The sequence below is a fragment of the Musca domestica genome, unplaced genomic scaffold (genome assembly GCF_030504385.1).
Source record: "Musca domestica strain aabys unplaced genomic scaffold, Musca_domestica.polishedcontigs.V.1.1 12, whole genome shotgun sequence".
Taxonomy (NCBI): Eukaryota; Metazoa; Arthropoda; class Insecta; order Diptera; family Muscidae; genus Musca; species Musca domestica.
Window position 1 is genome coordinate 3,472,947 of NW_026712155.1, and position 18,216 is coordinate 3,491,162.

General features: G+C 34.7%; 2 protein-coding genes across 2 annotated transcripts; both read right to left on the minus strand.

Annotated features, from left to right (window-relative positions):
• Positions 1-596: 596 nt before the first annotated feature.
• On the minus strand, positions 597-1,328 carry LOC131800616 (esterase B1-like; the record flags this gene model as incomplete). Its single annotated transcript, XM_059118088.1, has 1 exon — positions 597-1,328. A coding segment is annotated over one exon (666 nt), but the record flags the coding sequence as incomplete, so codon positions are not given.
• Positions 1,329-2,845: 1,517 nt separating this feature from the next.
• On the minus strand, positions 2,846-5,490 carry LOC101895121 (esterase B1-like). Its single transcript, XM_011296962.3, has 4 exons — positions 5,371-5,490; positions 5,002-5,320; positions 4,792-4,942; positions 2,846-3,511 (listed from the first exon to the last, which is right to left on the minus strand). The coding sequence occupies exons 1-4, from the start codon at positions 5,415-5,417 to the stop codon at positions 2,868-2,870; spliced, it is 1,161 nt and encodes a 386-aa protein (XP_011295264.2). The 5' UTR covers positions 5,418-5,490; the 3' UTR covers positions 2,846-2,867.
• Positions 5,491-18,216: the final 12,726 nt, after the last annotated feature.

Here is an 18,216-nt window from a genome sequence, read left to right on the forward strand (position 1 = left end):
CATTGCTGACCCCAAGAAGTATATATAGGGTGAGAAAAAAAACTGCAACAAAGTCAAACGCCATAATGAAAGCAAAAAATGTCGGTCATACGCAGCCCGAATGTTACATTCCCGGCGAAGCGCTTGCTTGTGGTGATCGATACTTTGGTATTTTTTAGTGCCAACCTTGCTTTCCAAAATACTCCAGACATAATAGGCCAACAGATTGGTATCCGGAGTTTTTGGTGGCCATTGTGCACTGGAAATGAAGTGAGGAAGCACATTTTGTAGCCATTCTTGAGAGACGCGTGCTGAGTGCGATGGTGCTGAACGCTGTTGGAATGTCCAAGGCCTGCGGCCAAAATGTTTGCGTGCCCAAGGCCTTAATACACCCTTCAGAATAAGGTCATATCGGTCCACTTTTTCGGAAAAAAATTTATATAAGTATGATTTAAGTTATCATCGCATGTGGCCATGGGCATGGGATATTTGAATTTAATATCCCCATATCCCATGACAATGGTAAAATGTTTCTCCAATGAGGTATTCTGAATATAAATAAATATTTTCAGCTATCAATATAAATTATTACTAAGCATTTTTTAATATATTTTTTTATTTTAATTATACTTGTGTATTTATTTTTTGCATCAATTATTCTCCTAATTCCTTAAATAATCTCCTTAAATTAATTCATCCTCTTTATAAAACAGATCCCACACAATGAGTTTCTTATACAGCGGCAGATCTTTAAATTCGACATCATCACTTATGGCCAAGCATTTTATTACTTCATCTGCCCCGCTAATGGGTTCCCATTTTACGCCCTGAATTTCCTTACAATTTGGATTCGATGCCAGTGCGAAATTATACCACATGCCAATCATACGTTCAATGGTTTTGTACTCCCTACTATCGGTACTGATTTTTTCAGTTATGGCACTATAAAATAAATACGACAAATCATCAGCATGTGATGTGCCACGTATGGAGGGGCCACAGGTTGCCCAGCGGAATTGATTAAACGATTCAGAGTCGACATCAAAATAATAACAGTAGGTTGGAGAATTACTCGCGTACTTCATACGCCCCTTCAGCGTTCTCAAAATGCCATGCCAAAACGATCTGTGACCCAGAAGATTTAAGAATTGAAAGAAATTCCCAGCAAAAGTTGGTTGGGTACCGCCGAAGTACACATCCCTTAAGAGTAAAGCTTTTTCTTTGGTTTCCGCACTGAAACTCGCAGATGATTTCACATCGTCTGGTATTAGATTCTGGAAATCACTTAATTCATCTATTAACAAGTAAGCAAAGGCTACAGTCGAGCGGGGCCGACCGTTGAATACCCTACAACACTACAATAAACGATACAGTGTATATAGGCGAGATACTCGAAAGAATTCCACAAGATATTGTGGCAAATAATAAAAGAAAACCATCAGATTTCGTTCTCTAATTTTCGAATAATAGCAACTTAAACTAATTTGCTCATTTCCAATTTATTTGTAGATGTTGCACGTAAATGGTCTTCCTAGATCTGAAACCAATATTTCCCAAACCTATAGTCTCTCAGAAGTGGCAAAAGATTAACATTTATTATTGGTTTTTGACTGAAACGCATCTATATGAGATACAGACATTTGACTAAATTCTTCAACGAAATCGGCGTTAACGAAATAGTCAGAAGTGCGTCTTTCCAGTATTTGTGAATTCTCCAAAAAGTCACTGGAATGGACATTTTCTTATTTTGTCTACAAAAGTTGGCAAACTATTTCACACATTGAATATTTTTGGATGGCCATCCAAAACTGCTTGGCTTTTGCAATGTCCGGTAACACCCATTCAAATGTGCGTGAGGATCGGGCGATAATTACGACCTGCTGACAATTTTGAAGTTTTGTTGGTCCATTTCAACCGCTAAATATATGGCGATCATCTCCAAAAAGAGTAGGCTTCTATTCTGACCCTCATTTTATCCCTATGCAAAATATCGTAAGGATCGGGCCATAAATGCGATCTGTATATGATATCTTGATATTCTAACTACTTAGTTTTGTTAGCTGTAGAAATATTACCAAATGTTTAATTCAAAATGAAAATATGCCAAAAATATGAAAAAAATTGAAAAAATATGAGAAAATTTTACAAAATCAATATTTTCATCTTTAGAGAGATATTTTTATGCGATTTTTTTAGACGTTTTTTCTTTCCTGCCAAGAGGCCATTCTGAATTAATGAGAACTGTCGAAATCAGTTCAGCCGTTCTCGACATATAAGAGATCTTTCAAGCATATCTTCTTTAATAGACATATATATCACACATATTTTGCTATATATTCGATTTGTTGGATCTTAACATCAATGTAAAGATCAGAAGTAACCTTGTCATGGCTTTGTGATTTCGCCGGGATTTAAAATATTCGCGGTTTAATGAAAAATTTTGAATTTTTTCAACAAAAAAGATATGGTCTATTTTAGACGCTAAATATTATCCGATGACCACCCAAATTGGTAGGCTTCTTCCCCGCCCTAAACTCTAGCTACATGCGAAATTCCGCGTCGATTGGTCTATAATTGCGGTCTGTATAGCTACTGCAAAATCCGACATTTTTTCAGTATTTGGTCCATTTCAACCCCTAAACCTTTGGCGATCATCTCCAAAAGAAATAGGGTTCTATTCTGACATTAACCCCACCTACATTTTAAATTTCGTGAAGATCGGGCCATAATTGCGACCTGTAGAGTGATTACAAATTAACATGGACAGACGGACAGACGGACAGACGGACAGACGGACGGACGGACATACATAGCTAGATCGACTCAGCTCGGCGAGCTAGGAAGATCCATATATACTTTCCTATATGGGAAACCAATATTTCGAGGTGTTACATAAATTCTGGCCCAATCAAACTTATAATACCCCCAACACATAGTGTTGTAGGGTATAAAAATGGATATTTCTGGACAGTGGCAAAATGCAATAGTCCTTCAAATGAGTTGCCACCAATTAGCAAGGGTATTTCATTACCCCAACCTGTGGCTAAGAATTCCTTCAAGGGCTTATCCACCACACATTGCTCAGTTTGATATGGCTCTATAACCGGGCGTATGAGAACAATTAAATTATTCCATATTTCCTCTTTGGTCATCATATCTAAATCCTTAAAGGCCAACTTCTTGGCATTTTGCTGTTGCAGGAACTCATAAACTTGTCGGTCGTTATTTTCTCCCTCATAGCCAATGTAGCAGGCAAATTTATAACCCCAATCATGATGCTCTGTAAATGACCAAGGACACAGTACCGAACCAGATTGCATAATTGCCTTGTGAAAGAGACCCTTCGTCTGTGGCGTCATCATCATAAATTGTGTCGACCCCGCACCGGCACTTTCACCAAAAACTGTAATATTTTCGGGATCTCCATTGAAATTGTGTATGTTTTCTTTGACCCATTTCAAAGCCATGACTTGATCTTTTAACCCGGCATTACCGGGGATATTCAGCTCCGGATCATCCAAACAGAGGAAACCTGTAAGAAAGAGAAGGAAAACCTTTTTACTCAAGGAAATAAAATATGATTATTGTTATTGTAAACCATTTCTACTTGGACCTTAAAAATTCTAATACTTGGAGAATGGAATTCTTTGTAGACCTTTCCAATGAGCCATTTTTGCGAGCATGATTTCAAAATTTCAGTATATAGCAATTTTGCTGAGAGATGGCTAGGAACATAAAACCTCTAAAATCGGACCGTGCCAATATGTGGGTCTTATATTAAATGTCTACCTATTGGTCTGTTCGAGAACTTCAAGAATGCGAAAATTTTTACCACTATAACCGATATTCCTTTATGAAAAAAAAAATATGGAAAACAGTTACAAGAATATTAGATTCCTACAGATTTTGGAACAGAAATTCAATTAAAATCCTAATTGGCATATTACAGCGAAAAATGATGCGGGAGATCGGTTCAGTTTATCCGATTTCAGGTTTATTTTGTACCAAATGGCTAATATCAGCCCAAATGGATTGAATTTTTGCACTTCCGACGGAATTCAGCCTGGAAGCAAGTACGACAATTTACCAAATTTTATCGAGATCGTTTCAGATTTATCCTTATCTTCGATATACATCTTAATCCGAATTTACGGCTATTGTCCACCATATATGTAATCGATTTTTTCATATTCAATCGAATTTTTCCATTTGACGAAACTCTAGAATTTCTATTGCTTAAATAATAATTTTTTATATAATTCTAATCGAAGTCATATCATGCACTACACAGCAATGTTTTTGGTTAGTAGAAAATAAGTTTGTAGAAAATCGATTCAGAGTTGGATATAGTTCCCAAATTGTGACAACTCTAAAGCCATAATACGCATTCAAATAAGGTTAATAGTTCCCAATAAAAATAAATTTCCAATAAAAACTTTTTTGATACGGGAGCTGTATTAAATTCGCAGAGTGGTGTAGGGTATCATATAGTCGGCCCCGTCCAACTTTTGAACTACCTTTATTGTTTTTTTTTACGGGAGACTATATCAGATATTCTAAGACAATTTTAATCTCTATCTTAAATATTGGTTTATTGTGATTAAAACAGACAGACTGTCAGACAGTCAGACTGGCATGGCTAAATAGATATGGAATTTGATGGTCAGCGATTATGCAAACGGTTTAAAGAATGTCTCCTTCTCGTGAAGAACTCTCCCCATATCCATAGAATGAAGGTCCCCTCATCTCCGACGTTTTGAGAATCATCCAACCACTCGTCAACCTACTTGTTAATTTACAGATAATACTCACCTAATACACCCAATCGGTAGTTAAATGTAACCACAATAACATCTTTTTGCATAAAATAATCTGGCGAATACAAGTCTCTTGAGGCTTCTCCCACCTGATAGCCACCACCATAAATCCAAACCATTACCGGCAATGGTTTGTCACTTTCCAGCTATAAACAAAAACAATTATATTTAAAGAATTTAAAAAAATACCCATTGAATTACATACCTTCTTACAATAGACATTTAAATACAAACAATCCTCTGAACCCTCAATCCATTTGGCTAAAAAATTATATTGAATAGGTTTCGCTTTGCCTTTGGTACAATCAAGCACCCCCTGCCAGGGTTCGGGGGGTTGGGGTGCTCGAAATCGCAATTCATTTATCGGAGGTTTGGCAAATGGTATTCCCTCAAAACTGAAATAATAGCCATGTTCTTTGTAGACATTCAAACGTTTAAGGCCTTTGACTGAACCATATGCCGTACTGGCTGTGCACGTTTCTCGGGTGTCGGATTGAAATTGCCGGATTTTGTTGGTAATAAATCTGCAATTATAGTTTTTAAATGCAATATGAAAAAATTAAGAACTACCTACCTTCCACCCAATCGAATTTTTGTTCTCATACCAATATTGACTTCCATTTTTTTCTAATTTTTTAATTAGCGTAGTTTTACGCTATGCCCAATCACCTGCAACACAATTAAGCGACTGAAATAATAACAGAAAAATGAAAACAATTCCAAAACAATAGAAATGGCAAAGGTTGAGATTATCTGATCGTACATGGAAAAGGTAAAAAAGTGTACTGATAAAAAAACGCGATATGGCACAGTGTCATGCAATAGTTATATTTAATAGAGATTATTAAAAATAGTTCGAAGATAACACAATATTCATACCGTATTTAAAAAGAATAATATTTTATTCCGAAATACTGTGTCTAATCAAATTATTTTTAATTGACCAGAACAGTCTCATGCTTATAATTCTATGGCAACAGAAAATGATAGCTGGCATTTCCATCAAATGAAGTGAAATGCTTTGAAAACAAAATTATATATTTCCAATGAAATTCATTTTCAGTTTGAAATTAACAACTGAAGAGCTTAACGAGAAAGCCATAGAATATTGTTTTGTGAATTTGAAGTCCAGCATTTTTGTGGTAGACTAAAATATGATTTTTTTTTTGGAAAGAAGAGGACAATGAGTTTTTTCTTGGGAATCATACCATATTTAATGTGAATAAATTAATTCTTTTTATGTATGTGTTCCAGTACAAAAAAAGGAAAAATATTTTAAATCTTGCAAAATTTTTAAATTTTTTTGCAGGTTTTGGGATAGGGCTGGCAACGGCAAACAAATGCATAATGGGACAATACCTAATAACAATATTCAAAGTTTCAGTCGGTGTTTCGACAGCAGTTGATCACTTGCTAATTAATACCCTTTTCGAGGGACATACCAAGAGATTGAACTTGAAATTAGTTATATTCTTTGAAGAGAATTGGGAAATTTACATTATATGAAATATAAGTTTGCTATGTATTATATTTATGCGACAATCAATACTGTCTAGTATTAATGTGTCAAGCTGAAACTGCCTTCATATTTTAATAGAAATAGATATTTTATAACCTCTATGGCACTACGGAGGGTATATGTATAAAATTTGTTATTCCGTTTATATTTATGGAAGATCGTTCGGATAGGTCCATTTTTTCTGCTGGCCCATATATATAGCGATACCTCCTGACCTCCGATATTTTGATGATTTAAGCCAAATTTTTATTAATGGGTTATATCACCAGTGGCAGAATATTGCCTACATAGGTTCATGTTTTCCTATTGACCGGTTTCTCTCAATATTCTATATTTTGATGATTTTGGCCAAAATAAAATAATTATTCGTGCTACTTTCCAAATGATGAAGGGCATTCCCAATATGAAAAAACGTACTTGCTTTGAACTCTCAAAATAGGTTGAGTTTTAGGTGTGGTCCCCATATAACTGTACCCCCATTTATAGTAGATATGTTGATGATTTTTGACACACTTTTCACCAGAAATAATTTAAATTTGGAATTTGGGTGCTATATCCGATGACAGAAAATTGCTTATACAGGTCCACGTCTTCGTATAGCCCCCATATAACGGAATCTCCCTATATTCTGTATTTTGATGATTTCTTCGACATTACCCAATGGAATTGTTTAAAATTTTATATCGTAAGTTCGTAATAGGTGCTACAGTCTACGCCTGCCTATAGATCCCATACAACAGGACCTCCTATATTCGGTATTTTGATGATCTTAGCGATATTATTTAAAGGAATTGTTTCAAATTTCCTATTTGAAGTTCTTAATTAATAATGCCATCTGTGACAAAAAATCACCTATACATGTCCACGTCTTCGTAGAGCCCTCATATAACAGTACCTCTCTACATTCGCTATTTTGATAATTTTAGCGATTTTTTTCGCCTGCACTGTTTCAAATTTCGTATTTGAATATCGTAATGGCCTATAACAAAAATTGCATAAACATGTCCACGTCTTCGCATAGTCCCCCATATAAGGGTTACTCCCCATACAGGGTGAAATAAAAAAACTGCAACAAGGTCAAACGCCATAATTTTTACATTTTTTACATTTCATTGAATGTAAGCAAAAAAATTTTTGCGGAAATAGCATCAAATTTTAGAATAAGTTTAGATTTGTTCGAATTGGTCACATTTGGTACGAATTACGGCCTTCAAACGGCCAATGAAACCGTCACACGCTGCCTGAAATATTTGCGTGCCTGAGGTTTTAATACGCCCTCCAAAATATTTTCGCGATAATATTCGCCATTTATTCTGATGCCACGGTCGATAAATACGAGCGGAGAGCGACCATCGGCTGTTATGGCGGCCCACACCATCGCCATGGCCGGCGCTTGAGTTCTGGTGGCCAACCGAAGCTGTACGTTTTCAGCTGATCTCTTTGAACACGATCATTTTGTTTGATTACAAACAGCTGGACAACGAATGTTTTCTTATCGGAGAAACCCAAACCAAAATTCGGCAGTTCGCCACTTTCGGCCAAGCGAAGCAACTCTTTAGCTCTTTCTGTTGGGGTGTAAGTTCTCGCACTTTTTGGAATTTCAATGGCTTTACCCCAAGCTCACTTTTCAATATTTGCCGAATGGAATATTGTGATATGTTAAGCTGACGAGCCATTTACCGGCCACTGCGACACGGAAGAAATCACACTATCTCGCTTGAATTCCATTACGAATACCTTTTTTCCGGGAAAATTCTCGCCAAAATGCGTTTGTACGCTTGTAAACAATATAATGAGCTGTCACAGGAATTATTTTAACAGCTGTCGGACGTGTGGCTTAGAAAAAACAGCAGTCTGAAGTTGGTTGCAGTTTTTTTCATCTCTCCCTGTATTTTAGAACAAACTATAAAATATCTCTAAGCCAAATTTCCAAATTCAATCATTATTTCTTCAATATTCATTGCTCAAATCAACTATTCATAAACAAATCCACGCTTCGCCCACGCCTGCCATTTTAATGATACAAATAATTAAATTTTTCCTGCAAATATAAATAATCGAATTGCGATCTAACCCATTTTACCCCAAAAATAAAAACTGCATAAAATTTCCCAAAATTTTTATAATAAAATTCACTCACTTTAACCAGTTGCCAATAATTGACGTGTTTTTCAATTTCATGAATAGCAAACTAAGGCAATGCGCTTCAATCGGCCAGTGTCCTTGTAATGTAATTCGCAACAATTTTGTTTTTGTATATTTCGCATGTTCGGCAAATATTTAAATTATATTTACTTTATTTATAATACAAAGTCATACACATACATGAGTACACACACACACACCTACATAGATATGGTCACCAACATTTATATTAGCATATCGAACCAGCATAGCATATCATTCATGATGGTGGCACAATGTAATTTTTTGGGAAGGGGGAGAGAGAGTGGAGGCAATGCATTGCCGGGCGTTGACAACTGAAAAACAAATCCGATAATTGAATGTATTGTTGCGTAAATGTGTCAATTAAATTTGTTGATGGATATTCATTCGCATAAAAATGGTAATAGGAAAATATGCATACCTGGCATGATTATTAACACCTCTTGATGTATGTATCCTTCCTGTTTCCTGTCCCTATGGTTAAAGTGTGGATGTGTGTGTGTTTGAGCAATTTATGCACAACGACAAAAACATACACCTACTCAAACATATAAACCATATGACATAAATGACATGTGGGTTGTTCTTTGTCTCTCCTCTCCGCTCCCCTTATTTAAATTTTTATGAACACACGTATTAACCCGAGTGTTCAACACTTCATTTAAACTTTTTCCATTTCAGCTGTTATCCTTCTCTGTTTTTAATTTGAAATTTTTCCAGGTTAAGTTTTAAGTTTTGAAACGTAAACATGCATGAGTTGACAAAAGCTTTTTGGATATTTGTATCTTGGTGAAAAAAATAAAAAAACAAACCCGTACACAATACACGTATGCGAACCTAAGGGGGAGAATTGTGTGTGGATGTGTGTGTGTGCGGTTGTATGGGTTTAAGTACATTGGATTTACAGGTGGATGCGTTTTGACATAGTTGACACACATAGAACAGTGACAACAAACTTTGCTGGGAGTAACAGCTTTTTGAGGGAATTTTACTCTCTGCGATGTCTGATCATTGAAGGTTCCCAAAAAAGTGGAAAGCTAAAAATATGGATATCTACTCATGACATTTTTAGAGTTATATATTATCAATAGAACAGTGTGGCTTGTTTGTTCGGGATACCGTAGTATTTTGTTGTTGCAAAATGGTCAGGCTTATCCCTTTATTGTTGTTTTTATAAAAACAACGTTTGTTTATTAGTGGAGAACGATGGTAATGTTTACCAAGGGGTAAGGCAGGGAATACCTAGGTTTCGGAAAGAGCCACCAATCCTCACCAATTCCCTTGTTTTTGTCTGGGATATTCTCCCCAGAAGTTATTTTAAAAAATAACTTCTATGACAAAAAACATTTTTTACCCAAGTGACGAGATCGTAAGCTCAATAGAAGAGGAAACAAAGAATTAAATAAAACTAAAATTCTTTTGGAAAGTCTTCTAAATCTTACAACCGCACTTATAAACATTTACATCTTTCTCCACTTGTTATGCTTTCGTTCAACCTGAACGAAGTAGCATAACCATGTAAGTTGATTTTGTCTGTTATAATATCCATATCCTTAATTTTCCGAGTACATACAGTGAGTATTCTAGCAAAAAATTAAATAATTCACGATTTTTCGAAAGAAGGCATTAACAACATTTGTTTCGATATGGAACCTTCAAAGAATTATTTTTAAAAATAAAATAAAAATAAAAGTATTTGAACAATAAATCTTAAAAGATTTCTCAAAAATTATTAGTTTTTCTTGGCATTCCTTACAAAAATAGTTTAAAGAAGATTTTTATCAATAAGTTCCTATAAATCACGTTATTTGACCATGCTTGATAGTTTTATTTTGTTCCTTAAGAACCTGGTATTAGGTCCATAAAAATATTTTCTAAAACATAAACACTTTTTGTCATGGGGACCTTCTTAAATCGCAACTTTTAGAAAAGGAACCTAGAAAAGAAAACTAAGAACTTTTTCCAGTAGTTTTTAAACTATAGCTAAAAATTCTAAATTTAACAAGTAAAAAAGCAGTAAGTTCGGCCGGGCCGAACTTTGAATACCCTCCACCATTTGGAACGAATTAGAAAATATTCAAAAAAATAAAATCCATTGAAAATTCTGTTAAAATCTTTAAAATACCTAATATCGGAAGGTGCCGATATATGGGTTGATATACGGTATTGTTGACCTATATAGACAAATCTATGTCTGGGGGTGAAGTACTCACAAGGAACTGCTTGTGTGGATTTTCAGAGAATACCTTTGAAATATATAGCTAAAATCATCAAAATACCGAAAATCATCAAAATACCGAATATCGGGGGTACCGTTATATAAGGGTATACGATATCGTGGACCTATATAGATAATTCTCTGTCGAGGTATAAGGTACAAGGAACTCCTTGTGTGGATTTTCAGACAATTCTGATAAAAAATGTGGATAAAATCATAAAAATACCGAATATCGGGGGGTACCGTTATATGAGGGCTATACGATATCGTGGACGTGTATAGACAATTCTCTCAGAGGGGGTTTAGTACTCACAAGGAACTACTTGTGTGGATTTTAAGACCATTCCATTGAAAAGTGTGGCTAACATCATCAAAATACCGAATATCGGGGGTACCGTTATATGGGGGCTATACGATATCGTGGACCGATATACCCCATCTTCGAACTTGACCTGCCTGCAGACAAAAGAGAGATCTGTGCAAAATTTTAGCTTCCTATCCTAATTCGTTTAGACTGTAGCGTGATTACAACAGACGGACGGACAGGGCTACATCGTCTTAGAATTTTACGCTGATCAAGAATATATATACTTTGTTGGGTCTAAAATGATTATTTCGATGAGTTACAAACAGAATGACGAACTTAATATACCCTCCATACTTTTTTTGTTGGAGGGTATAAAAAGGCCACGATTTTTAGTCATAACTTATTTTCAAAAAATGTGCGCTCCAAGACCATAATTAAATTGGGTCCATTATATATAGCCTTAATCATAAACAAAGGGCCTTCTATACTTCGAAAAATGTAGTATATAGTTTTTCAATTTGTTGCAGGCCTATGGGTTAAATATAGAATCATTTGTTCAAAATACGGATCATATGTCGGTCCACGTGATGGGCCTCATCAACCCCATTTCAAACATTTTTTACATTTTAGCCATATTTTTTTCCAAATTTCGGAAAATTGTGTTTATTTGAGTTCTTAGCAAGAGGAAATTATCCTTGGAAAAATTATCCTTATGGATCCGTGTTTTCCTATAACCCTCGTATAACACCTGATTACATGTGTTTCTGCGGTTTTCAGCTATTTTCGGTGTTGACATTTTGAAATTGAAAACGAAAGGCTGTATCAAATTGAATAATTCTAAATAAATTTTTTCGAAGTATTAAACAAAATATTTTAGGCCCTTTGTGAATTGTTAAGACTAAATACATAATGGGCCCTAAAAAAATTTTGCCTGGGAATTCAAAAATATATTAACCAAATTTTTCATGCAAACCATGATTTTCTTGCAAAATATTCATAAAAAAAAGATTTTTTGGGACGACCTTGAAAAACTTCGTGAAAATGCGACAAATTTTGCCAGGAAGACATTAATATTTGGAATGGGGGACATTGAAAGTACTCCTGAAAAACTGCAGTTTTTGACAAGTAAATCGTAATTTATTGGCCAGAAACAACATGAATAAAAAACTTTAAAAATCGCAAATCTAATCTGGCCTTATCCTGAAAGAAGTGTAACTATGTGGTTAGAAGGACCCATTTCGGGTAATTTTCGGATATTTTTTATTAATTTTTAAAATACTCATTATTGCAAAATCAGAGCCCTTGTGGGTGAGAAATTTAAACCCGATTTAAGCTTCATCAAAATATGGTTATGTACCAAGTTTAGACCAAAACGGATACTCCTTTGAATGTTATCATGTGTATCAGCAAGATAGGTGTACATTACAGTTATACACCAGGCGGGAACTGGACATCATAAAACAATCTCAATATTTCTTAATTCCTATTCCCCGGCATCCACTGTAGCTAAATTCCTTTCACATACGTATCAATATCATTCTAATACGTTTTTCACTTATACAAGGACACACACTTGTCACACATGTTTGCAGCTGTTCAATAAACTTATCGAACTGCTGCTCTCATACCGAAAAAGAGGGTGGGGGCCAAACGTGTTACCCTTGTAATAATAGCATGGTTTGCTAAGCTTGTATGAATAAGGTGGACTTTTTCTTGGTTTAAAAGTCCTTTTTTATGTTGGCCACAAAAAGAAACATGCACACACATCTATCTATAAACTCATGGATTTCTCCCCTCTCACAAAAACAAACAGCAACAACAACGCCAAACATTTGAAAAGAGTTTTAATGAAAAGTTTCAACTTAAAAGTAAACAGAACTTTTATTTGGTTGCCAAGTGTTTGGGTTTATTTTTTTTTATTCTCGATTTTGCTTTTCTTTTGGGGAGACATGAACAAAACATTGCAAAAGAATGTACAAACTTGTTAAGTTTTAAAATAAAACATTTTTTTAGTTTTTTGTGTGCTTGAAATGAAAGTCTTCGTGGCATCCTTGAATGTAGTTTTGTCCTTACAAAATAGATAATTTAATGTGAACACACAGAAAATGTTGCTTCACACTTTTCCATGTTCGCAGAGATCTTCATTGGCAAATCAATAGATCCAATAAAACGTATTGCTTTCTTCTTCGGTTATTTTGTTGTGCATGTGTGTGTACGTTTTATGTTGTATTTTGAACTTTACAACAAAATGATGTGCTAATGATCATTTACAACATTTTCAAATATTATGGGTAATCGGCAAGTTTCGTTTGAAGCATTAATTGCCTTTTTTTGGGATAGATTAAATCCCAACAAACTTTTCTATTGTTTATTAAAATTTTTCGTTTGAAGTAATTGTGCGGAGTAGAAAATAACTAATTGCTTGTAGTAAGATCCTTTTCTTCGGTAGCGCCAACAAGAAATTAAATGACTATAAAACAATTTAAATAGCATCAGTCGGTATTGTCGACATATGTATACCCCCAGCCTAGAGTTATGATTATTCTAACTGTTGACCCTTTATGGGGGAGGTTCCGCAGCAGTTGGCCAATATTGACCAATTCGTATCTGTCCTAAGTCTGATATATATATATATGGTATATATATATATATATATATATATATATATATATATATATATATATATATATATATATATATATATATATATATATATATATATATATATTACAATGTGCCACATTTGGACTATTTCGCTTAAGGTACCAGATATATTGGTATGTGCAAAATTTAAAGGAAATCGAAAATTTTTATAAAATTTTATACGGAATCATAAATTCCGATAAATTACGTATTCATGTCAGATTTTCTTGGTAAGATAAATATTTAGATATAGCAAGCTATATAGAATCGCCGACTTGTTTCGCAAGTTATGACAAGTATTGGAAATTGTGACCCTTTGTGGGTGAGTTACCAGAAGGGGTCGGCAGATATCTGTCAGCTTCACAACATATCTTAGCAAAATTGTTTTGATCTGTGACATTTGAAGAGAGTTTGATGCGTATTCCGCGTTTTATGACCCTTTTGTTTTTCAAAACTCTGAACCCTTTTTGGGGGAAGTACTAGAAGGAGTACGCCGATACGTACCATTTTTACAGCAGATCTTGTGTTAGTAAAATTTGAAGAAGATGCTTATTTCCAATTTCTTGATCGTTTTGTTTATTAAAACTTTGACGCTTTGTGGGGGAGGTACCAGAAGCTGAGGCCCGATATCTACCTTATCTTTACAACATATCTTGTGTTGATGAAAATATTGAGATGTACCATGTCTGAACTAAATCGGATTTTAAATTCACGTTTAATAAGAGTTTTGTTTTTCAAAATTTTGACCCTTTGTGGGGGAGGTACCAAAAGAAGTTTGCCGATACCTTCCATCTTCACAGCAGATCACGTATTAGTAGAAATAATGGGATGTGTGAAAAATGAAAAGAATCGGAAGCTTCTTTCGGAATTTTGGCTCATTTTGATTATTCAAAACTTTGACCCTTTGTGGGGGAGGTAACAGAAGGTGTGGCCCGATCTCTACCATCTTTATAACAAATTTTGTGTTGATGAAAATATTGAGGTGCACAAAGTCTGAATGTGATCGGATGTTAATTTTGCGTTTTATATGAGTTTTTTTTTCAAAATTTTGACCCTTTGTGGGGGAGGTACAAGAAGGAATGAATGAATGAATCGGATCTTAATTTCGCGTTTTATGAGCTTCATGGAAATTCAACATGTTGACCCTTTGTGGGGAGGTACGAGAAGGAGGGGATCAATATATTCTATTTTCACAGCAGATCTTGCGTTAGTAGAAATAAGGGGATGTGTGAAATATGAAGAGAACCGGATATATATTTCGGATTTTATAATCGTTTTGGTTATTCAAAATTTTGAACCTTTGTGAAGGCAGCACCAGAAGGAACGGTGCGGTCCCTACCATCTTTATAATAGATCTTATGTTGATGTACCATGTCTGATTGGAATCGGACGTTAATTTCGCGTTTTATGAGCTTCATGAATATTCCAAATTTTAACCCTTCGTGGGGGAGGTACCGGAAGGAGTTCACCGATCTTGGGTTAAAAAAATATTGTGATTTGTGGAAATTGAAGACAATCGGTCTATTATATCACATAATATAAGAGTTATGACTATTCAACATTTTGACACGTTGTGGGGAGGTACTTGATGGAGTGGACCGATATTGTCCATTTTCGCACCTGACTTAGCACTGATGCAAATATTAGGATTTGAAAAGTTGTAGCAAAATCGGATTGTCCCTTCTTTCTCTGTGCAGTAAACTTTTTTTTTTTGAAAATTTCGAACTTTTGTTGGGGAGCTACCAGAAGGATTGGACCGATATTGCCCATCTTCGAATTCTATCTAAGATTGATAATAATATTACGATGAAAAAAGTTTGGACCAAATCGGATACTCTTTTCGAGGGTTATCGTGCGCACCAGACATCGCTAGATCGACTCCAAATATCCTGAAACAGACCTAGAGTCTAAAATAATTATTTCTATGTTATTTTGGTTGTATCAAATGATATACACCCTCTCTAGCCATATGGCAGAGGGTATAATGAGGGACATTAAAATTAAACTTTTCGACGATGCTGGGTATCATCAATATATTACTCATTATTCCCATCAATGACTGTACCTTTCCCTGCTACAGCATTAATTTCATTCAAATGTAACCCCAAAATTACCCTCATAGGATTTAATGTAAATAAATAAATAAAAAAGTATAAGGTCATTTCAAACTTTAATTTAAATACAAAAAAATAATGCAAAAACAAAATACTGCTTATCTGAAATCACGCATTTTATTTCCCCCAGGATTTTATTCAATTAAGCTGTAATACGAAAATTCTGTTAATTTAATTCTCAGGTGTACCGTACACAAGTGTTGTTCAATCAATATTAAATTTGCAACACCAGAACACCGAAGTAAAAACTTATGCTGTGTTATGCACACACACACACACCCACACCGAGACAGAGCAACAAATACAAAGAATTACATTTCTTAATATTTGACCATAAACTCTTTAGAGACATGCCGAAATTGTACATCAAGTAATAAAAGTTCAAGTGCAAACACAAGTTTCTTTCGAGTTTAGTTTATTTGGCAAATTTGCTTATACGTTACGTGCCACAATGTTGATAAACTTGATTGTATGCACTTCCAGGCAGACAAACTAACAAACACTCGCACACACACACAGCAACACACCCACCGACACAACACATACATTTGCATATACACACCAACCAACCAGCCAACAGTGTGGCATGTTATGCAAATCAACAAATGTTTGTTTCAAGGATACATTTTAAATTCCTTGCAACAAACATTCCCCCCCAAAAACATTGAGTCTGCTGTGAATTGTTTGCTTTGGGTTCCGATTCAATTTAAGCTGAATGTTTTTTTCTCAGAAATTCCCATCTCTATGGGAAAATCTTTGTGGAAATTCTATTTTTCTTCCCTTTCTTAGCTAACCTGAATACCTGCCCAATTTCATTAAAGTCAAGAAGAATGTCATTCCTATTGCTTCCGATTTTTCTGGGGTGCAATAAAAACAAACCAAACTTCTTCCTTTTTCTTTAAATTTCAATTGAAGTCGAAGTCGAGTCAAACATTCACACATTTGAAATCTTGCCTTAATAAGTTCTCGGGAAAAACAGAAGTGAAAAGCCTTGTTTTTTCTCTTTTCAAGTTTGCCATTCAATGTAAAATATTTTCTGCTCAAAAATTCGTACTTAAAATGAAAATTGTGTAGCCCTTGAGTTTGTTGCTGTTGTTGTTGTTGCAAAACCTCAAAAGAAGAAAATGAAAATAAAATATTTTGGGCGTTACATTTAAATGGCAAGTGTGTTTGGCAGTTAAAAGAGTAAATTAAATGAATAATAAAAATAAAAGTGATTATTTTAAAACAAATGTTTTAAAAAAGTGTTTTGCAGGAAAGTCGGGCAGTAAATTTTAGCATTATTAAGATACTCGGTTCCTGAGATATTGGTAAAAAAAATTTAGATTTCTATAAAAAGGTTTGATTTGGAGTTCGAGATGCCTAAAAATTAATAAAACAATAATATTGCGTTTATACGAAGAATTAGAATGAATTACATACTTACTTAGCTGGTCTATTGTCGAACTTAGGCTGAACTAGGAAAAATTCTTAATTTTCCCCTGTTTATTGCTTAGATTTCGGGAATATCACACCTATTTATATCATTTGTTTGGGGAATATATTTCTTGACCTGCTCGTATTTATATACCTCGGCTCGTATTTTTATACCTTTATAGCGGATTCATCATCCCTCATTCTTATGATGTGACCGGTTCAATGACATAATCTCATCGGACATAATTCCCATCGAGATTATGGAGATATGTCCTGTTTTTTGTATATACGACCGTATGCTTGGATAAACCTGACATTAAAAACAAATAAATTAATAAATAAGTTTAGAAAAACTATGGGTGTAATCTATAATGTAGTATTTAGATCTTACTAACCCATAATGGGTCGATTTTCAAAAAATGCCGGTACAAAAATACCAATTTTATTGTATTGATCTGGAACTAGATCATAGGCTTTCAAATGATATCTATTTTGTATCAGTTCAGTATATCAATTTTGTGGAACCGGATTTCGGGTTGAATAACCGGGTAACCGGATATTTCGAAAAATTACTTTGCCGTAATCAAATTAAATTTCCACCGTTGGTTCGAGCTAAATTGAAGTACTTGCCTTTTCACCATTTAATCGTCAGACGCATTTCAGCAGATTCTCCTTCGACCTTCGTAAAGGTATCAGTTCCTCCTCTTACTGATCCTCCCATGATGTCTATATCACCAGCATAATCAGTTAATATGTGGATATTGGTGTAGAATGAGCCTATTCTTTTGAGGTTTGCCTCTCGTATAACATTTTCCAGCAGAATGTCTAAGAGACCTCACGTTGAGCTATCTGCTTCCCTGAAACCTCTTTTGGTACAAAACTTTTCATAGAAATACTTTCCTATTTAAACTGTCGATTACAAATCAGTTGAAGTCATTTTATAAATTAGGATGAGCATTGCGGTAATACCAAATTCAGACATGGCTTAGAATGCCTTCAAACTTAGCGGACTGTCGAAGGTTGCTTTATAATCGACG

Bases quoted from the DNA above. Each gene is read 5' to 3' on its own strand.
- LOC101895121 (XM_011296962.3), bottom strand. From the start codon at position 5,417: ATGGAAGTCAATATTGGTATGAGAACAAAAATTCGATTGGGTGGAAG. The intron at 5,321-5,370 runs GTAGGTAGTTCT...CTATAATTGCAG, and splicing joins AAAATTCGATTGGGTGGAAG to ATTTATTACCAACAAAATCC. The intron at 4,943-5,001 runs GTATGTAATTCA...TTTTGTTTATAG, and splicing joins TAAATGTCTATTGTAAGAAG to CTGGAAAGTGACAAACCATT.